Raw genomic sequence first — 22,935 nt, forward strand, 5'->3', positions numbered from 1 at the left:
CACTCACTACCCAGGTCCTGCCCCTCTTAGAGACTCTGTAAAGTGAGGTCAAGTCCACAGACGGGACACACCTGAGGAGCGAACAAGATGAACTTCATAAAATGTTAAAGGGCAGAGACAGAAATAGACAAGATATCAGTGCTAGGTGTTGTTATTTTCTTTCATTCAATGGACTGTCATGGATCTAGAAAACTGTTCTGAGAAAAATCCTCAGGATGAGGACCTAGGGCATCTGGTCATCCACAATCATCGCATTCTTTGGCCGAGACCAGGTCTCTGATGCCCAAGGTGAGTCAGCTCCAGGCCTCTCTCCACCATCACGCAATGAATGCTTGCCTCTGGTGGAATTCTTCCACATATTTGTAGAAATAGACACAAAAACAGTCATACAACAATTCTGTAGGCTTGAGGGGCCCAGCCCTCTGTCCTTGGGGCACTGGGATAATCCCCTTGGTGAATGGTTATCTTGAGGCAGCTGCAACCATCTTCCAGAGGCAGATTCAGCTGACCTCTAGTCTACAGAATCCTCCAGAAACACTTGAACGCAGGACCAAATGGTGTTCCTAGGGCACCACCTCAAAGGGCACAGGCTGCAGGGCTTGTTAGAGTTTTTTTCATCTTGTTCCTAAAAGGGTGGAGTTACCTGGTAATTACTTCTAGCCAGTTCACCTCTCTTGAACACCTTTTATTTCACCAATGAATTAAATAATATCTGACAGGGCTTCCTTGGTGGCGCAGTGGTTAAGAATCCGCCTGCCAATGCAGGGGACACGGGTTCGAGCCCTGGTCCGGGAAGATCTCACATGCCGCGGAGCAACTAACCCCGTGTGCCACAACTACTGAGCCTGTGCTCTAGAGCCCACGAGCCACAACTACTGAGCCCACTTGCCACAACTACTGAAGCCCGCGTGCCTAGAGCCCGTGCTCCACAAGAGAAGCCACTGCGATGAGAAGCCCACACACCGCAACGGAGAGTAGCCCCCGCTCGCTGCAACTAGAGAAAGCCCACGCCCAGCAACGAAGACCCAACATAGCCCAAAATAAATAAATAAAATAAAATTTAAAAAAAAAGAAAATTTCTGACATTTACTTATTCTAACATATTTATTCTAGCATTTATTATGCTAGAATAATTGACAAACCTTCTTGTGCCTAGCAGATTGGCCTTTATTCTGTGGTCTCTTTCAAATGCTAACAGGCCACCCCTGGGGTGTGAATTCCTCATTATGCTGCTTCACATATTAACCAGGTGCCTATCTGGTATAGATTAAAATTAACTAAAATGACAAACATACATTTCACATACTTGAAACAGAAGGCTTTAAATTACAGAATTGACTTTAACAAACCTATACCCATTCCCTTCTGCCAATGGAATGCTGTCTGGTCACAGTAATGAGACTCAGGGCCTTGTGGCCCCTCCCTGAGCCGGAGCTACTGGCAAGGAGAGGAAGTCCTGGGTGCCACCATCTCTCGTGGACCTGGTGCCCCATCTGTGACTGGACAATGTGACCCAACGGTGGACACGGCCACACTCTGCTGAGTTCCAAACCTGGACTCATTTTTAACTGGAGAAGTTTCTAGAATACCTGAAGAAGTCCAGCATCTCCTGGTAGTGTGAAAATGTATCCAGAGCCAACCCCTTTCCTCACCCTGAGGCACATGTGAAGGGGCTGCTCTGCCCCATAACCACGCCACATTTTGCCTGATCCTGTGCCCTGACTCAGTTCCCTTCCCTCCAGGGGTCGGTGACAGAGGCAACGAGCTTGGGATGGGCAAAGTCAAGGAGGCCGTGAAGAGGCACATACGAAATGGGGATGTCATTGCCTGTGACGTGGAGACTGACTTTGCGGTCATCATCGCTGGTGAGTCTCAGACGGCCAGCCAATCAGGCAAGGCTGCCCGGGGGAGGGACCTGGCTTGGAGCCTGTCCAGCCAGAAAGTCACCTCCTCCATGAGTGGAGTCTAGAGGGCACCAGGGTAAGAAGGGGACCTGGTTCTTAGCCTCTGGCCTCTCAGTCATTCAACAAACATTTGCTGTGGGCCAGACATTGCTCTGTGTACTGAGGCTGGAGCAGCAAGGGCCCTGCTCCACGGAGTGCCTGCTCTAGTGTTGGGAGATGGACAATGAGCCCTAACAAAGAAATATACCAGATGGTGCTAAACAGTGAGAAGAGCTACAGGTAGATGAGAGAGAGTGACAGGCAGGCCACTTTAGATCAGTGCTCTGAAGAGGGGTCATCTCTGCTTTTATCTGTACCTCCTGTGGGGTGGAAAGGAAGAGAACAATCTAGCAAACGTTTGGAGGATGCAGGAGACTTCAGCTCTCCTTTCACTTACCTCTGCCCCAGGCTTCCCTGCCCCTCCCTGCAGCTGCCCTTCCCATCAGGACCAACCTTTCCTGTGTCTGGGTCCTTCCAGGCCCCGCCCTTCCTCCCTTGACTTCGTCACAAGTTTCAGGAATTTTGACCCATACCTGAGAAAGGCCCTCTCCCTTTTCATTGTCAAAGTCAAAAACAGCCGTGGAGATAAGCAGAAATATCTGAGGGTACCAGTGCCTGGGTAAGAAAACTTGCACTGTAATTGACAAGTTGCTAGAAGCTTCGTGTGGACAAGTCTGAGAGTTAGAAGCTCCAGGGGGACCTAGTCATAGGAGGCTCCCACCTTCTGTGAGCTTTACCTTCACAGGCTCTACCAGGTCCACACTGAATATTAGAGAAAAATCCCCTCATGCTTTAGGTAGGGGAGGGGAAAGTGAGCCATTTTTGAAATACACCAGAGCACCTGTTCTTCTGAACAAGGCCTGCCCTCGGAAGAAACTATTATACCAGAGCCTAGCCTGCTAGGGTTTTAACAGAGCCTAACTTACCTAGGGGAGAGAAATACCCAAAAGTAGATAACATGCAATAACAGATGGATAATGTAAGCAGAGAAATGGAAATTCTAATAAAGAATCAAAAAGAAATGCTAGAGATAAAATACACTTGTAACAGAATGAAGAATGCCTTTGATGGGCCCATTAGTAGATTAGACACAGCTGAGAAAATAATCTCTGACCTTGATGATATGACAATGGGAACTCCCTAGACTAAAAAGATAAGAGAAAAAAGATTGAAAGGAACAGAAAAGAATATCCCAAGAATTGTGGGATAACTACAGAGCTGTAACCTATTTGTAATAGGAATCCAGAAGGAGAAAGAGAAAAGAAATATTTGAAGCAATAATGATTGAGAATTTTCTCCCAAATTGATGTCAGACACCAAACAATAGATCCAGGAAACTCAGAGAATACTAAGCAGGATAAATGCCAAAAAAAACTACACCTAGACATATGTTCAAATTTCAGAAAATCAACAATAAAGAAAATATCTGGAAAGAAGCTGGAGGAAAAAAACTCTTTACCAATAGAGGAGCAAAGATAAGAATTATATCCAACTTCTCCTCAGAAACCATACAAGCAAGAAGAAAGTGGAGTGAAATATTTAAAGTGTTGACAGAGAAAAATCAACAACCTAGAATTATGTATCCTGGAAACTTTTCCTTTGTAAGTGAAGGAGAAATAAAGAATTTCTCAGACAAACAAAAACTGGGGGAATTTGTTGCTAGTAGACCTGTCTTGTAGGAAATGTTAAAAGAAATTCTAGGGACTTCCCTGGTGGTGCAGTGGATAAGACTATGTGCTCCCAATGCAGGGGGCCTGGGTTCGATCCCTGGTCAGGGAACTAGATCCCACATGCATGCCGCAACTAAGAGTTTGAGTGCCGCAACTAAGAGTTTGAATGCCACAACTAAGGAGCCCGCCTGCTGCAACTAAGACCTGGTGCAACCAAATAAATAAATAAATATTTAAAACAGCAAAAAAAGAGAGATTCTACAGAGAGAAGGAAAATTATATTGGTCAGAAACTCGATCTACACAAGAAAGGAAGAGCATTGGAGAATGAATAAATGAAGGTAAAATTAAAATTTTTATTTCTCTTATTCTTAATTGATCTAATGGATAACAGTTTGTTCAAACTAATAATGGCAACAATGTGTTCAATAATATGTGCTTATGTGTATATATGGGCATATATATATTATATATATATATATATATATATATGAAATGAATGACAGCAATGATACAAGGGATGAGAGGGAATAATTAGGAATATTTTGTTATTATAACATGCTTGAGCTACCTGTGTAGTGCTTATTTGAAAGTGGACCTGGATTCACTGTAAACATATATTGCAAACTCTAGGGCAACCACTAAAAAAAATTTTTTTTAAAAAGAAGTATCATTGATATGCTAAGAAAGGAGAGAAAATAGCATCATATAAAGTGTTCAATTAAAACCATGAAAGTCAGAAAAAATGTGAAAGACAAAATAGGAAAAAGAAAAAGGGCAACAAATAGAAAATAGCTACAAGTATGGTAGATAGTAATCCAACCATATCAATGATCACCTTAAACGTCAATGGTCTAAATATTCCAATTAAAAGACAGAGATTGTCAGAGTGGATCAAAAAACAAACCCAAATATGGTTGTCTCAAGAAACCCACTTTAAATATAAAGAAATGTATAAATTAACAGTAAATGTTTGGAGAAAGATATACCATGTTAACACTAGTCAAAAGAAAGTAGGAGTAGCTATATAAATTTCAGACAGAGCAGACTTCAGAACAGTTCAGGAAAGTTACCAGGGTTAAAAGGGGCATTACATAATGATAAAGGGGTAAATACTCCAAGAGGACATAACAATTCTTAATGTGCATACTCCTAAAGTGTCAGGCAAACACTGATAGAACTGCAAGGAAGAATAGATGAATCCACTATTATAATTGGAGACTTTAACACCGCTCTATCAGAAATGGACAAATCCAGCAGGCAGAAAATCCATAAAGGCATAGTTGAACTCAGCAACACCATCAATCCACTGTATATAATGGACATCTTATGCCCTACTTCATCCAACAACAATAGCCTACGCATTCTTCTCAAGCTCACATGGAACATTCACCAAGATAGACTACATTCTGGACCATAAATACCACCTTAACAAATTTTAAAGACTAGAAATCATAACATGTCTGCTGTCAGATCACAATGGAATCAAACTAGACATCAGTAACAGAAAGATAGCTGGAAAAATCCCCAAATACTTGGAGATTAAACAGCACTCTTCTAAATAACACATGAGTCAAAGAAGAAATCTGAAGAGAAATTTTAAAATATTTTGAACTTGATGAAAATACAATTTATCAAAATTTGTGGGGTGCAGTGAAAGCAAGGAAATTTATTATATCGAATGTGTATATTAAAATCAGTAATCTAAGTGTTCACCTTAGGAAACTAAGAAATGAAGAGAAAATTAAATCCAAAGAAGGAAATAAATAATATCAATTAAAGCAGAAATCAATGAAATTGAAAACAGGAAATCAATAGAGAAAATTAACAAAACCAAAAGCTGGTTCTTTGAAAAGATCAACAAAATTGATAAGCCTCCAGCCAGACTAACTAAGAAAAAAAGAGAGAAGACACAAGTTACTAAAAATAAATGAGGGCACATCACTACAGATGCCATGGAAATTAAAAGAATAATAAAAGAATGCCATGAACAACTCTGTGCCCATAAATTTGATTAAAAATGACATACTGGGCTTCCCTGGTGGCGCAGTGGTTGAGAATTCGCCTGCCCATGCAGGGGATACGGGTTCATGCCCTGGTCTGGGAAGATCCCACATGCCGTGGAGCAGCTGGGCCTGTGAGCCATGGCCGCTGAGCCTGCGTGTCCGGAGCCTGTGCTCCGCAACGGGAGAGGCCACAACAGTGAGAGGCCCGCGTACCGCAAAAAAAAAAAAAAATGGGCAGAGGACCTGAACAGACATTTTGTTTTTCAAAAGAAGATATACAGATGGCTAACAGGCACATGAAAAGATGCTCAGCATCACTAATCATCAGGGAAATGAAAATCAAAACCACAATGAGATCGCACCTCACACCTGTCAGAGTGGCTATTATCAAAAGACAACAGACAACAAGTGTTGGCGAGGATGTGGAGAAAAGGGAACCCCGTACACTATTGGTGGGAATGTAAATTGGTGCAGCCACTATGAAAACAGTATGGAGATTCCTCAAAAACTTAAAAATAGAACTACCATACAATCCAGCAATTCCACTCCTGGGTATTTATCCAAAGAAAATTAAAACACTAATTAGAAAAGGTATATGCACCCCTCCGCCATGTTCACTGCAGCATTATTTTCAATAATCAAGTTACGGAAGCAATCTAAATGCCCATCAATAGATGAATGGATAAAGATGATGTGGTATATATATATATAAGGGAATATTACTCAGCCATAAAAAAGAATTGAATCTTTCCATTTGCACCAACACAGATGGACTTAAAGGGGATTACGCTAAGTGAAATAAGTCAGACAGAGAAGGACAAGTACTGTATGATTTCACTTATTTGGGGAATCTAAAAAACAAAACAAATGAACACACATAAATGAACAGAAACAGAGTCAGAGATACAGAGAACAAATAGGTGATTGCCAGGGGGTTGGGGAGGAAAGAAATAGCTGAGGGAGATTAAGAAATACAAACTCCCAGTTACAAAATAAATGAGTCATGGGTAGGAAATGTACAGTTTGAGGAATATAGTCAATAATTACCTAATATCTTTGTATGGTGACAGATATTAGCCAGACTTACAGTGGTGATCATTTTGAAATGTATAGAAATACAGAATCTCTATGCTGTATACCAGGAACTAACATAGTGTTGTAGGTCAATTACACTTCAAAAACAAACAAACAAGCTGACAGAAAAAGAGATCAGATTTGTAGTTACCAGAGAAAAAGAGTGGGGGGAGGGGGAATTGGATAAAAGTGGTCAAAAGGCACAAAGTCCCAGCTATAAGATAAATAAGTACTAGGGATGTAATGTACAACATGATAAGTATAATGAACACTGCTGTATAAGTGAAGGTTGTTAAGACCGTAAATCCTAAGAGTTCTCATCACGAGGAAAACTTGTTTTCTGTTTCTTTAATTTTGTATCTATAGGAGATGATTTGAGTTGATGGATGCTCACGAAACTTGTGGTCGTCATTTCATGATGTTTGTGAGTCAAATCTCTGTGCTTTACACCTTAAACTTATACAATGCTGTATATCAATTATATCTCAATAAAACTGAAAGAAGGAAATGTAAAACTTCTGCTCTGCAGAAGACAATGCCAAGAGAATGCGAAGGCATAGACTTGAAGAAAACATTTACAAAAGACGTTTCTGATAAGACTGTTACCCAAAATATACAAAGAACTCTTAAAACTCACTAATAATAAAATAAACAGTCCAGTTTAAAAATGGGCAAAAGACCTGAACAGACACCTCACCAAAGAAGACGTACAGATGGCAAGTAAGGATATGAAAAGATGTTCAACATCTTATGTCTCAGGTCTCCACCCTGGGTTAAGTTTTTGGCTGGGACACCCAGACAAACCCTACCCCTCAGGCGTGCCGAGCTTGCTTGCTGTCGGCACGTCTGTTATTTACTAGTCCCCTTTATCCTGGGGTCTTGGATCTCAGTGGAAGGGAGCCTCTGGAGAATCTCTTTGGAAGTCCCCAGATTTCCTTGTTTATCTGCCACCCAGAATGTAGGTTCTCTGTATAATTGAACAAATCTCAAAGGCTTGGCCAACTGCATCACTGATGCGATTTTAGCAGCAGGTGAAGTTCCCCAAAGAGAAAAGGTGATCCCGGTTGGCAGTGGGGAGAGAGGGGCTGTTATCTGGAATGAGAGTTTCAGATGAAAATCTGTGGTTTGGGGCTGAGAGAGATGGAAAGGGGCCCATCCAATTAGGGTTGGGAGCTGCTGGGGCCTGAAAGCAGAGAAGTTTGTCTGCTCCTTCAGTTCAGCAAAGATAAGAAAGATCAAGGGCTCCGGAATCAGTAAGGAGATAGCAGCTCTTATCTCCAAGCTTCGCTAGCCTCACCCAGAAAGTGAGTCTCTTTGAGGATTAGAGAAAGCCTTTTCAAAGTCACCCAGGCTGGCCCTGGGCTGGGTAGTCACAGCAGATTTGCTATTCTTCTTCCAGGAGGGGCAGTCAAGAGGGGGCAGGTAGTGGATCTCCCAAGGAGAGTGAATTAGGAGGCACAGAAGCCCTGCTGACTCCATCCTTGGTTCTTGACACCAGGGCTGGTCAGCAAGGTGTCAGGCCCAGCCATAGTCAGACAGGTGTGATGGAAGTGAGAAGAGAAAAAACCCACGACAGGGTCCACAAGCGAATGGTGCCTTGGCCCTAAAGGTGTATTCTTCTGCGCTATCTGGTGCCTCTAGAGATCAAAGTTTGCTGTGGGACATCACAGGGGGCCTCCCAGAACAGGCTCCTGAATATGGGCTCAAGTCTAATCCCTTTTCCTGGTCTTGGGGACCCTCTCAGCCTCATCTCCCTGATCTCCACTATGTATCCCATGATCTAGCCATGCTTGAATACAGCATACCTTTCACTTTTTTAATTGAAAAGATGACATAACAATACTATAGACATTCTCAGAAGGCGGTAGTGAAGGGTGACGGAGGACAAAAATACTATCATCTCATCACAGCACAATCGGCGTTTCTTCGTTTTGCCTGTTGGCTCCTAATTCTTACACTCAGTACAAACCCACTTTTGGCTTCTGACTGACCTAGGAGTGATCTCTAAGCACAAGAAGAAGTGATGCAACACAGCCTGATGGAGCTGTTACCTAACCCCTCTGATGGTGGGCTTCCATGCAGCGTGAGGGATTCAGGTTAGCCATAAGGGAGAGTTCTGGAATGGCTTCCTGGGGTTATAGCTTGAATGTTCTTCTCTTCTGGTCACTAACAGTGCATAACCCAGATGGTTTAGAGCAATGGTTCTCAAACTTTAACTTGAATCAGAATCACTTGGAGAGCTTATTAAAACTCAGTTTGCTCCCCTATTCCCTTGCTGAGTTTCGATTAAGTCAGTCTAGGCTGGGGCCCAAGAATTTGTGTTTCTAACAAGTTCCCAGGTACTACAGGTGCCACTGGTCTTGGGACCATTCTTTGAGTTCTGCTGCTTAGAGGCAGGGTGATGAACCTGTTGGGGAGCAAAATTTGTGACCCCAAAAATCTGTCTCCCTGGGGCTTCCCTGGTGGCGCAGTGGTTAAGAATCCGCCTGCCAGTGCAGGGGACACGGGTTTGAGCCCTGGTCCAGGAAGATCCCACATGCCACGGAGCAACTAAGACCGTGCGCCGCAACTACTGAGCCTGCGCTCTAGAGCCCGTGAGCCACAACTACTGAAGCCCACACTCCTAGACCCCGTGCTCAGTAACAAAGAGAAGCCACCACAATGAGAAGCCCACGCACCGCAACGAAGAGTAGCCCCCGCTCACCGCAACTAGAGAAAGCCCGCGCACAGCAACGAAGAGCCAATGCGGCCAAAAATAAATAAATAAATAAATCTATTTTTTTTAAAAAAAAGAAATCTGTCTCCTTGGCGTGAGGATTAATTTAGGATGATCTTTAAAAAATTTTTATTGGAGTATATTTGATTTACAATGTTGTGTTAGTTTCAGGTGTATAGAGGAGGAGGATTTTTAAGAAAAGGAAGACTCAGGAAGTTTTTCTTTTCAGCTCCCCCTTAGCTGCATAAAGAATTTAGTTAAAGGGCCTGTTCCCAGAATAGAGCTATAAGCAGAGGTATCTGCAGGAATACGGGCTAGGTGTAGTGGGAGAAACTCAGCATGGCCTAGAGATCAAAGTCCACCCTGTGTCCTGTTGTCTCTACATGACCCAGCAAACATTTATTTGGCAAACATTTGCTTTTCCATCTCCATGTGCATTGCCTTCCTCCCCTTTGAAGTCCCAAACCAGTACCCCCAACATCCTCTTTTGTCTTTAGCTGAGGATGGTATTTAAGATGAGGGCTTTGGCCATTTGGGTAAATTTTTCAGTTCTCCTGGGCCTCTCCCATGTATACATGTTATTAAACTCCTGTTTTATTTTCTCCTGTTTATCTAACTCATGTCAATTTAATTCTTATACCAGCCAGAGGAACCTAGAAAGATGGAGGAAAATTCCTTTCTCCCCGACAATTGGCATAATCACCAGGATTTCCCTTTACTGGCTGGATACTGCTCTCCCTGAAGCTGCTGCGGCTAAGAGATCCTGGGACAACTGACAGAAGCCACAGACGGTAAGAGTTCTTGCCTGTCAGTCAGTCTCCCAGGTCTCTGCTTGCAGCGTCTATCGGAAGTGAGAGTGGTAAGAGCCCTTTATTGCTTTTCTAAAGTTAGACTAACAGGAGGAATATTTATGGAGCCTAGTTCCTTGGACCCAGAGACTCTTGTTTTGAAAACTGGCAGAGTACTCTTGATCTGTTGATCCTTTTCCTCCCAAAGATGGTTATTGTTTTTCTTTATCTCTCTATTGTGTTGTTTGTCATAAGAAGGAAATTCCATAGGGTAGGACGCAGGCATAGGTCCATTAAGCTTGTTGTCCAGGCTGGCCCCGCACACTGGTGAGTTTGCTAGTCTCATAAGAAAAAAAAAAAAAAACTGGATGAGTTTTTTTCCTTCCATCTTATTATACATCCTGAAGAGCTTGGTTTGCTGACCAGTGAGAAAACTCTCTCTGGTCTCTGCCATCAGAAGGGTACACATACTGGTATGCATTTTGCAGTCAGATAGACTGGGATTCCAAGCAGCTGTAGCTAACTGGTCAGAAGCCCGGGTAACAACCCAGGCTTCTGACTGGCGTCTCTTTGTGTGGCCATGCCAGCTCTCAGGGGAGTTTGTCATAAAGGGTCCAGTCCATAAGGGGCCTTTGTTGTTCAACCTTTGTTGCTTTATTAGTGATGCAACGAAAGTCTCCACTTCCTTAGACTATTTTGGGGAGTGAAATTTCTGGATCTCGGTAGGGCTTGTGGGATGCCTCTTTCGTCCACAGTTAAGGCATAAAAAGACTTATTGGTTTGTGTTGCTATTAAGATACTATTCGTCAATAGCAGATGGGTCCTTTGAACTGGAAAAACTTCTAAACTGGTAAATTTTTTAGAGAACTCTCATTGTAAACAGCTGTTTTACTGGCACCTGTGGAAAGACCAAATTAAAAGGTGGAAACAAAAAAATATAATGGCTAACCCTAAGAACTCCCTTAATTAAAAAACAAAACAAAACAAAAAAGATTTGGGAAACCTTATCAAATTTGGTGTCTCAGCTTCCCCTCATGGATCTTACAGATGCTAATAAAAGCATTCAGTTAATTAACAAGAGAATGGGAAGAAACCAAGGGGAAGGTCAAGGTACTCTTCCCCAAAAGGTAGAAAGTGTTAAAGGGTTATTAAGAAGGGAAATAAAGCAAATATTGAAAGTTGCAGAATAAAGAGGAATCAGAAAGAGAAGACTCACGGGACTTGTCCCAGCAGGATGGAAATCTTCAGATGGCTATTAAGAAATGGGATAAGTAAAATGGACATTGATGGGATTAAAATAAAGGTTTTTAATACAGCACTATCTCAGATTAGGTGGGCCAAAGGGACGCTCTTTGATCCCCAAAACATTAAAGGGCCCCAAACAAGTCCTCTCTACTTACTTCAGTTTGGAGAAATTTTTTAAACTGGAAGGCAAAAATTACAATGTGAAACCTAACCAACAATCACTTGGGCCAAGAATTAGGTCGATTAATTGAGTTCAAGATTGACAAAAGGGCCTGGGTCCCTTAGCTCAACCCCTCACTGCAGACCCAAAGCCTTTTACACAAGAGTGGGGAGATGGCAGGGGGATGGAAAGAAGTTTCTGGAACTCCTTGATGCCAGAACCTCACAAGCTGTGGTACCAAAACCCATTAGTGGAACCCTGACTTGGGCTACAACAAGATTGAGAAAAGTAAAAAGTACAAGAGTTGATAAGATTATAAAAGTCGGAATGTTTGAGTGGGTGTTATATGAAGAGGTTAAACGACGTTGCTGGAATGCTTTATGGTAATGGATGTTATGGCCAGGAACACTTCTCCGACCCAGTATTGTAAGACTGAGACTTATTGATGGGGTCCTAATGGAAGCTATGGTCAAAGGTATAAGAGTTGATGAAATTGAGGTGAAAGCTTGTAAGAAAATTGCAATGTTTGAATGGGATTTATGTAAGGTGGTTCTGTGTCTTTTGCCTGATTGTATTGTCGGGGTAGACATTGCATCTCCCTGGGGAATGTTTCCACTGCTTGGTATTGTAAGACAGGGCACATAAATCCACCCTTTGGGCAATGTTAATTAGACATGATAATGAGAGTCAGTAGGGTTGCCTGAGCCCACACAATGTGAGATGAAAACTGGGGGCTGATACTGGGGCCTGATAGGAGCAATGGTGGAGGCTTTTTGCCCCTCGGGTGAATTGGTCTGGGGTTGACTTGAGGACTCATAAAGAGGGCCTTTACTGAATACCTTGTGCAGACTTTTTGAAGGCATGATGCATTGATCTCTGAAGTTCTAAAACATAGAAATCTTTTGATTTCCATTTTAATTGGAAATCTTCTCCCTGATATAAAGAAACAAATTGAAGAAAATATAGTTGGATGAGCAGATCAGCCTTTTGATATCATTTAGGCAGTAGCCCAGTTCTTTGTGGAATTGAAAGCAACTGTCTTTGTCTTGTAAATCTCTACAAAATCAGAAATGTAAGCACAGCCCACAGTCACCTGAGACTGAGCCTGGGGAATCAATCAGTAGAACCTGGGGGGAAAAAAAGGGAAAAAAAGCTTTTCAAAAGTACTAACTGGACTTCCCTGGTGGCACAGTGGTTAAGAATCCGCATGCCAGTGCAGGGGACACGGGTTCGAGCCCTGGTCCAGGAAGACCCCACATGCCGCGGAACAACTAAGCCTGTGCGCCAAAACTACTGAGCCCGTGAGCCACAACTACTGAGCCCCTGCACCAGAACTACTGAACCCCGTGCGCTGTAAGGCCCATGCTCCACAACAAGAGAAGCCACCACAATGAGAAGCCTGTGCACCGCAAAGAAGAGTAGCCCCTGCTTGCCTCAACTAGAGAAAGCCCGCTCGCCTCTACTAGAGAAAGCCCGAGCGTAGCAACGAAGACCCAACGCAGCCAAAAAAAAAAAAAAATTACTAACTGCTGGAAGTGCTCCCTCACCAAAAATCTAATTCACAGCTTCTTTAATTAATATTATTTGTCAAGGACAAATACAAATCTTAAACGTCTTTTCCACGTATGGTAAAAAGCCTTTGCCATCTGAGTGGATAAACTTAACTTACTGCAACTGATGTTTATGAGCTAGTGAGTTTTACATTGTTATACCTGATTCATGACTAAAGTCTTAAAATGAAAGCTATGAGGTCTCTGGTTGTGTCTGTCTGTATATCTATGCATGCATGTTATAGACAGGGTATTTTTCTACCTTCTGATGGTATTGCCAAAAGTAACTTGTAGAAGAACTCTAACTGGCTTAAAAGGAAGCACTTTTGAATTAAATATTTCTAAATATAACAGACTAACCCAAATATTTTTTGAGTTCACACGATCTAAGATTAACCTTTAGTAAATAAAAGCAAATTTAAATTTACTGCTTTAAGTAAAATAGGCATGTCTTTAGAGTTATCAGCATTAAATATAAAACTTTTATTCTACCTGGGTTTACTAATCAAATAAGTTCACGTTATGTCTGTTACGAAGTTTATCAGCAAGAAGAATAGCTTGGGATGATAGTTGACTTTAATGTCTCATGAAGTTTTCATGAGTACTCTAAACATAATTGTTGGGAACAAAATGATTTAGATAAATATTGATATAAATGGGGTAAGACTTAAAAATAGCTTCGAAAATCTTTTGGTAATTTAAAACTTTAAAGTTTTTCTAAGGTAAGTTAAATGATGGGAATTCATTGAATGTCTAGATCATTTCCAAATAAGATAAAATACTGAAAATTAATTGCTAAACAAGTCTAAGTTTACCTACTTTTGTCTTCTTATTACAAAAAAAACCCTAAAGATGTTTGGGTCTATTATACATTATGAAATGTATTTAAAAAATACTGGTAGGGCTTCCCTGGTGGCGCAGTGGTTGAGAGTCCGCCTGCCGATGCAGGGGACACGGGTTCGTGCCCCGGTCCGGGAGGATCCCACATGCCGCGGAGTGGCTGGGCCTGTGAGCCATGGCCGCTGAGCCTGCGCGTCCGGAGCCTGTGCTCCGCAACGGGAGAGGCCACGGCAGTGAGAGGCCCGCGTACCGCAAAAAAAAAAAAAAAAATACTGGTATAACAAACAGTTCACAATTGCTTACTTCTTAGTTTTCACTAGAAATTAAGTTTTCTAAGGGTTAAGAATTCTAATTAATATACCATAAATCTACTAAAATAAATAAGGAAAACATCTTCATATGTAAGGAAAATGTTTAAAAGGTATAAGGAATGGGAATGCATTTTGTTAAGGGAAAATAAAGTGAAAAGTTAAAAAAGGGCTTCCCTGGTGGCACAGTGGTTGACAGTCCGCCTGCCGATGCAGGTGACGCGGGTTCGTGCCCCGGTTCGGGAAGATCCCACGTGCCGCGGAGCGGCTGGGCCCGTGAGCCATGGCCGCTGAGCCTACGCGTCCGGAGCCTGTGTTCCGCAACGGGAGAGGCCACAACAGTGAGAGGCCCGCGTACCGCCAAAAAAAAAAACAAAAAAGAAAAAAACAAAGGTCTCCCATCAGGCAACCACTGGACTGGACTTTGACCTACTAGTGACTCTAAATCACTATGAAAGATCTCATATAAATGACCATTTTCCTTCTAATTTGACTTTAGGCAGGTTGCTTAACCTCTCTGAACCTCATTTTCTTCCTCTGTGAAAGAGGGGCAGTCAGCATTCTTGGAAGGACGGAATACCTGACCCATGGTAGGCACTTCATAGCGGTAGCTGGAGGTGTCCTTAGCATCTCCCTCCAAGGAGTTTACAACCCGGCAAGGGCACTGACACCTCCGCTGGCACCGTCAGCCATCCTACACGGTGCTAAGGTGTGAGGGCCCAAGGTGGCAAGAGGACCCTGTGGGCTGAAGGCTGGGAGGGATAAAGCCAGTGGAAGGGGAGGCATCTGGGCAGGAAGACCGGAGGGAACAAAAGCTGGGAGATGCAGACCAGCTTAGTGCTGGTTTGGGGAGACTGCTCTTGAGGTTGGCAGCAGCAAGCCAGGGTGTGATAGGAGCAGAGGAGGGCTTCTGACCCCAGCGTCCCCAAAGAGGGGGCCCGCAAGTCCTCTGAAACAGTTTGCAAAATTGTTTCATACATGGATTTTCCTGGGCAAGAAGCCCTAGTTTCATCAGAGTCTCCAAGTAGTCTGGGGCCATTAAGAACCCCTGGCAGAGGGAGGTCACATGAGCCAGACCCAAGCAAACCCGACTCCTGACTGAGGCTTCTACCCGAGAAGTAATAGGGAGCCACGCGAGGGCTTTGAGCGAGCAACCGGGGTCCCACTGGGTGGCTTTTGAGTGAGCTCCTCTGACTGCAGAGCCAACTGTGAAGGGCTGTGTGCAGTTCCAGGCGTTCCCCATAGACCAGCACAGAGGCAGGACACACACGCACACGTACACATGCACGCACACACACACACACACACGTGCACACGCATGGCTGACTTATGTGAACTCACATATACGTGCAGGGAAAACAAAAAGAGAGAAGGCCAGCCGGCCCTCTAAGTGGCTCCAGCATCCTGCCCCCGGTCCTGGACCCTGGGCAGTGAGATGGGCTCCTGGAGACTTGACTGTTCCTACCTCAGGCCTCAGTTCCCACGGCTCTCATGACACGGATTCCAGCCTCAAGCCCCCTCCCCAGCGGGTGCCCCTCGCAGAGCTGGGACCCGCCCACCCCGGAGAGAAGCTGGTGGCGTGTCAGTCTCTACCAGGCACCTTCTAGGGGAATTCTCCAGAGTAACTGGATCACGGGAAATTGGGGCCAAAGCCCAGACTTTACATCTAAATCCCAGGTCCCAGGTGACTTCACCTGTGAGCGGACAGCTCCGCCTGAGGGCAGGCAGGCAGGAGTGGGGGAGGGCTGGGGACACCTGGAGAACAGCAGAGGGAGCTGAGGTGTCTGGCCTGCTGGAGAGAGGATTTGGGGGGGGCTGAGATCTCAACAGCTTCCTGGTGGAGGGGCACAGATACCCTCCTCTGCGCGTGAGAGACACAAGCAGGCCAGAAGGCAGAGGTTCTGGTTCACTGTGAGGAAGAGCTTGTTCTCCTCAGAGCTACTGCCCAGGCCTGCGAGGAGGGAGCGCTCGGACACAGGGAATGGGTCAGCGTCGGGGGAGAGGTTTCTCGAGTTCCGTCAGGCTGACCACAAGGTCACTCCCAGACAGTCCAAACAGTCCCATGCAACTTAAGGCTGCCCCAGTCTTATCCCACCCAAAGGCATAGATTGCTAAATGAAGAAAAAACAAAACAAAGAAAACCTGGAAATCAGGAACCAGGTCTTTCGTATCTGCTTTCCCAAGAACTAGTGGAGGGAAACCCAGTGCTTGGTAAATCCTTGTTGAATGAATGAGTGTATGAATGAATGAATGAATGAATGAATGCCGTGCTTTATTAAAGCAGTGATTCTTCCAAGTTTAGAGGCATCTAAAGGACCTTCCAGACAGCAGGAATCACCTCAGGGGCATCTTAAAGCGCACAGTGGGGCCCACCCCAGGGGTCCTGGTTCAGTAGGTCTGAGATGGGTTAGAGAACCTGCACCTCTGACAAGTTCTCAGGCAATATTGCTGCTGCTGCTGCGGGGACCACATTTGAGACCCTGGACTAGAGGGTGGGTTCCCAGCGTCGTGGCAGAGGCTGGTGTGGGGAGATAGGAAGGCGATCCAGGAGACAGGAAGGTTCCTGAGCGTTGAGCCTGGAGACAGCAGCTGAGATGGGGCTGGTGCTGTTGCAGGTCCCCCAGCCAGCCAGCAGCTGAGGTCCTGGGGCCCCTCGCTTGTGCGAAGCATCTGTGTCCAGAGCCCCTCCCTGCCTCCTTCCTGTCCTTCTTTTACATTGTCTTGCACCCTTTCTGCTCCCTTTTTCCTTCTGCCTCTGTGTCTGTCTCCCTCCTGCACCGGCCCCCGTTTCTCTCCAGCACCTCCCCGGATTGGTTTGTTATCCCCACTTTACAGAGGAGGGGGCTGAGGCTCTGAGAGGGAAGGTGGCTTGCCCAAAGCCACACAGCTAAGAGGCAGAGCTGAGTCTAGGTTCTCTGACCCCATACTCTGAGCTCTTCCTGATGTGGCTCAGTAGTTTCCTAGTTTCCGGCAATGCCAGGGTGCAGGAGAGGAGGGGAAAGGAGGAGTCGCGCCGCTAAAGTGACATTTTCAGGGGAAATGTTCTGCCCTAAAGGGGCCCAGAGAGCCTTCTATGCTTTCTTTACACTTCCTGGATCTGAATTGGAAAAAAACACTCAGAGGGCCACCTCACACATGATTCCTGATTCATGCAGACACAAAAGACTGAACCCAGCCAAACAAGTTCACGCAGCCCCACACTTACCCTCTGGGGATGGAAATTCTCCTTCCACATTTCCACCCAGTCTTCATAAATATATTAATAATGTACCACCCTTATAAATAAAATAAAAGGGAACATCATTAAACCAAAATTACAAACACATTTTTGTATAGCCCCTCCTCTGGGCCAGGCCCAGGCTTGTTCTGGGAGATAATGAGGGGTAAAGAACCCAGGGTCCACGGGGCGGGGGGGCTAATTTCAGGAGCTGGGATAGAACTGTGAACACTGCTTGTGGGGACACAGAGAACAGGTGCTTGGCTCGTTCAGAGAGCTCAAGGAAGGCTGCCTGGAAGAGGTGGCACTGAACTGGGTCTTGGAGGGTGAGTAGGATATAAGGAGCCAGGTGAGAAAGCGTGGGAAGGACCTTCCAGACAGCAGGACTCACAGAAGTGAAGGTGCAGAGGCATGAAGCAGTGCGTTGTGCAGGGGATAACTAGAGTCGTCCTACTGGAGTTCAGTGGGTCACTCCATGGAGACCCCTGGGTCATCAAGAGATGCCGGACAGAACTGTGGCCTGAGTTTTGGTGAAGTTTGGCTGGTTAGGAGCAGAGGAATGTCCCTCAACCCTGTTCTGTGTGTTGCTTATAAGAAGGGCCTTCCATATTCAGCGGATGTGATCATGACTGTAGCAGGGGTGGGCACCATGTTGAGGAGCCCAGGGAAGGTGGCCACCACCATCCAGGGCACGCCCTGCCCACTCTGGCCCTTGGCTGTGCCCCAGGGGTTTTACTTGAGGGCAAAACAAATTGTTGGAGGACATTTCCTAGAGCTTATCAGGAGCCAAGAGCTGATTGATGACACCTTACAGGAGGGACTAAGGATGGATGGATGGATGGATGGATGGATGGATGGATGGATGGATGGACAGACTGCTGGTAGGCTGGCTAGCTGGATGGATGAATGACATGATAGATCAATGGATAATGGTTGGATGGATGATACAGAGAGGCAGGAACATGACTTCTGGCCTCATCCTGGCTACCATTCTCTTCCAGCACTTTCACCCCACTCCACTTTCTTTATACTTTTTAAATTGAGGTACAACTAACAGAGTAAAGCACATAAGCCTCAGTGTACAGTGGGTGAAGTTTTACACACGTACACATCCATGCAGCCACCACCAAGGTCACAATGCAGAGCAGTTCCGACTTCCCAGGAGGCCCCTTTCTCCCACCCCACTCTTAACAGCAGCATCGCCTGAAAATCAGCCCGTTATGCTCCAAGCATGAATCAATAGTGACACCCACACACTCAGCCTTGACATCCAGAACTCATCCTGGGGCCTCTTTCCACATCCACAATGAACTAGGCCCCAGGCTCTGCCCCCTCTGCCCAATTCAGTCCTCTGTCCCTCTCCTCCTGCCCCACCGTCTCAGCCTGGACTGGTGTGGCAGCCCCCAGGCCCTGTGTCTCCAGCCACTCCCTGGTCAGTTCTCCTCCCCGCTCCCCGCCCCACCACCTCCTCTTGGTGGGGCCTCCTTGAAGATGGTCTTGTCGTTTAAGGGTTCCTGGGAATTTGCAGGCAATCACTGTCGGCCCAGCTGCTCCCTGTGGCTCTTGGAGGCTGAGTGCCAGCCAGTTCCTAAGCTGTTGACTGATCTCGTGCACCCTGAGGACCCCCAGGGCTCTACTGGGACCCAGGAGGTTGTGAATGGTGGGGGCAGGCAGTGTGCTAGGGGGAAATGGCCCTGTGGTCCCAGGAGCCTTGCCCCATAAAGAGAGGATATGTCCCAATGGAGAAGAGAAATGGGAGAATAAAGTCCAGACAATTGACGGAAGATGCCATTCTGGGCTGGGTACCCCTGGGAAGGGGCTCTTGGACAAAGGACTTGCCTGGAAATGCTCCGGGCCTCCCTCCTACCTTGGGCCCCAGGGAAGAGTGGAAATGCAGGTTCTCAGGCCAGGTGCAAGTAGAGACAGGTCCTAGGTGATATTTGCCAACACTTTCTCCCTTGTTCTGAAAAGTTTTCAGTGAGTGCTCCCCACAGCCCCTGGCTCGGTTCGCTCCTGCTCTTGTCACCTGTGGTCCTAGTTGCCCCTCCTCCAGAAAGTCCTTCTTGAGTCACTTCAGTAAATGGGGTTGGAGGCCCCTGCTCTGCGCCGTGATCCCCATGGACTGTACCTGCCTGATCAGTCGTCTAGAATGTGACGACTAGAGTGTGGGGAGCAGGGACCACGTCACATTCACCACTGTATCCCTGGTTCAGGTCCTGGCACAAAGCAGGTGCTCAATAAAACTTTGATGGGTGGCGGAATGAATGAGCAAATGCCTGAGCAGGAAGATGAGAACCTTCCTCTGGTCTGTCGTGATCCACCTGCTCTAGATCCTTTTGTCTCCTTCCTTTGTCTGTAGAGGAGAAGAAGGAGGTTGTGCTTGACTTCTGCCTCTCGGGCACCATCTTCTCTCCTGTGTCTTCACCTAAGACCCACCTTCCTCAGGGGGACCTGAACTGCTCAACAAGGGACAGACACGTTAGTGGCTTAGACAAGTGGTTCTTTGGCACCTTGTTTTTGGAGGGAGATGGAAGAAAGCAAATCAGATCACTTTTTTTTAAAAATCAACAAGTCAAAGGAAGAAAGCTCTGGGCTAAAGACCAGGGGACCCAGCCCTGCCAACTATAATCCACCTCATTTCATGAGCACCTACTGTGTGCCAAGGACCGTGCTAGGTGCTTTAATTGCATTTTCTCTTTTTTTTTTAATTAATTAATTAATTTTGCCCGTGCCGTGTCTTAGTTGCGGCATGCGGGATCTTTAGTTGCGGCACGCAGGATCTTTAGTTGCGTCTTGCGGACTCTTAGTTGCGGCATGTAGTCTTCTTAGTTGTGGCATGTGGACTTCTTAATTGTGGCATGTGAACCCTTAGTTGCAGCATGCATGCAGGATCTAGTTCTGGGATTGAACCCAGGCCCTCTGCATTGGGAGCGCAGAGCCTTACCCACTGGACCACCAGGGAAGTCCAGCATTTTCTCATTTAATCCTCACAACAACCTTCTAAGGAGGCATTGTTATTATCATCCACCTCCCCATTATACAGATGGGGACACTGAGGCACAGAGAGGTTTAACACACCTGCCAGGAAAGACCCAAGTCAGATCTGTCTGATTGTAAACCACTCTGCCTGCTGGGCCCAGGATGGGGTTGCATTTTCTCCGTGGCTCTGCTCCCTCCAGATTCTCCCACAACCGCACCGGGTAAAGTCTAGAAGGTGACTGAAGCAGGGCCAACAGAGGCTAATAGCGAGGAGGACCTCTCAGGAGGAACAGGGGCCTTCCTGGCACAAAGGCCATTGACAGATAATGCAGAGCTGGGCAGGGCTAGGTTGGCAGGAAGTAGCCAAGCTGCCCCTGCAGAAGTGAATCTTTAGCGTCTGTTAAGAAAATGCAGATTTCCATAAAAAACATACTATATAGTTACATGAAGAAACAGCCCAAACTGTTCAAAGTAGCAGCTTCTGGGGAGTGGATTGGGGAGCCCATGAGGTGTGATGTAGGACGCTGTTACTTTTCACTATGAGTCTTCCAGTGGCGTTAGTATTTTTAAACAACATTTTATTTTTAAAAAAGAGATTATGTCAAGTCAAACGTTCTTTTTCCACTTATAAATGTATGGATTTCTTTCTTTTTCCTCCCCCTCCACTGCTTCTATCTCTGCCCCATTTCTTTCCAGGAAGAAAAAATGTTGGGCATCCTGGTGCAGCATGGAGTCTGGAGCGGAGTCTCGGGCACCCTAGGCATGGAGGTGGACGGGCTGCCCTTCCATGGCACTCTCGCCCAGATGATCCAGAAGCTGGCAGACATCACCATGGCGCAAGGGTGACCATGCACATTACAGGCATGCGGGTTGCGTACTAGATGGATCTAGGGAGGAGTTCCCTGAGGGCCCCGGCTTTCTTCTACAACAGCCTTGCAAATAAACACTGGCCCTGGGTGAGCAGCGTGCTCCACACTGGCCTGGGTCACGCGTGCCCACCTCCTGGGTGGGGGTTGGGGGCGGCGGGTAATGCAGGTGATGTGGACCGAGTAAAACAGTCCTCTGGGGTCCCCAGTTTTGGCTTTTATTCCTAAGTGCCAGGAGGCATTGATATCAACCTCCTCACCCTGGCTTCTTCAGGCCACCCACGCAGTCTGCTCTGAGAGTCTTCTGACCAATCACTAACGGGGACGCCAGTGAGCAATGAATTTCCAGGCAGACACAGAGGGTCCGGAATAACCCCCCAGGCTAATTAAGAAACAGCAAAATGTACAAATGTGTAGTGTATATTACGAAGCTCTGGGGCTTCACTAAAGGTTTACTCATCACCACCACCAACAAAATATTTATACCTTCGAAATGCTCTCTTTTTCAAACAACATTCTGTTTATTTAGGCAAAAGATTTATCTCTATCCATCACTTCCCCTGTGCCCCTCCCCCTCCCTTACCCCCTTACATCCTGATCTCCCGCCGCAAAGCCTGACACCTCTCCCACCTCCTTCCCATCTGCTCACCCCCCACTCCAGAGCCAGACTCTGCTCTCCTTGCATAGAAGGGCAGCCACGTTCCCGGAGCCCGGGGGTGGGTCAGGACCTTCCAGGGCTTAGATCACTCACAGAGTCCTCTTGGACAACTCATCGGTTTGCCCTTATCTCCTTCACAACTTCCCACTGTACGTTCCCCGACAAAATCGGAAGTGGAATCCCTGACCACGTCCCGTTACATTCACGTACTGAACCAGTACAGTATCTTGTGCTGGATCATCTAGATGGGGTAATGGAAGCAGCTTTTGGCAGGAAAGAGCTTTTGTCTTGTCACTTTAGCAAAATTATATTGTAACTAACTTAAACCAGGCACCCCCTTGCTCTACTCATCTCTGGCCCAAGCACAGCTTTCAAATCTTTTGCTCACACAATACCATGCCTAAGATGTTGGTTCTTTCTGTAGATCAAAGAAGTAAAAATGAAGAATAATTAACAGACGACCAGACCTCTTCCCTAGCTTCCCCTTCAGTGATCTCAAGAACAAACTATGTGAATGAGGTAGCATCTAAAGAAAGATGACAAGGAGTCAGCGAGCCTTTCACGCAGTGGGAGATGTCAATGAGCTTGATGCCCTATCTCAATGATTACCTGAGACGACTTTCCCTTTTCCCTTTAAAAACTTTCAAGGCCAAGCAGAATCTTTGGTGCTGGTTTTGGGGACACTAGTCCACCTTCTCCCCAGATTGCAGGCTTTCTGATTAAAAGCAACATTTTCCATTTCTACCAACACTTGTCTCTCGAGTATTGATTTTTGAGCAGCGAGCAGCTGGACCTGAGTTCAGAAATAGTAGTCCATGGGCTTCCCTGGTGGTGCAGTGGTTGAGAGTCCGCCTACCGATGCAGGGGACGCGGGTTCGTGCCCCGGTTCGGGAAGATCCCACATGCCGCGGAGTGG

The 22,935-nt window shown here is 45.9% G+C and overlaps 1 protein-coding gene across 1 annotated transcript in view; it reads left to right on the forward strand.

The window, feature by feature from the left end:
* DGLUCY (D-glutamate cyclase) overlaps window positions 1-21,817 on the forward strand; it is a 50,445-nt gene extending 28,628 nt beyond the window's left edge. The window contains 5 exon segments of the mRNA XM_089906280.1: window positions 1,743-1,958; window positions 15,653-15,880; window positions 19,045-19,176; window positions 19,876-20,011; window positions 21,089-21,817. Of these exon segments, the coding sequence (XP_089762406.1) occupies window positions 1,743-1,958; window positions 15,653-15,880; window positions 19,045-19,176; window positions 19,876-20,011; window positions 21,089-21,341 (965 nt within the window). The 3' untranslated portion in view covers window positions 21,342-21,817.
* Window positions 21,818-22,935: the final 1,118 nt, after the last annotated feature.

This window comes from Delphinapterus leucas, chromosome 2 (genome assembly GCF_059928025.1).
Source record: "Delphinapterus leucas isolate spDelLeu-1000000601 "Yukka" chromosome 2, BTC_Dleu_Yukka2, whole genome shotgun sequence".
In the NCBI taxonomy this organism is placed as follows: domain Eukaryota; kingdom Metazoa; phylum Chordata; class Mammalia; order Artiodactyla; family Monodontidae; genus Delphinapterus; species Delphinapterus leucas.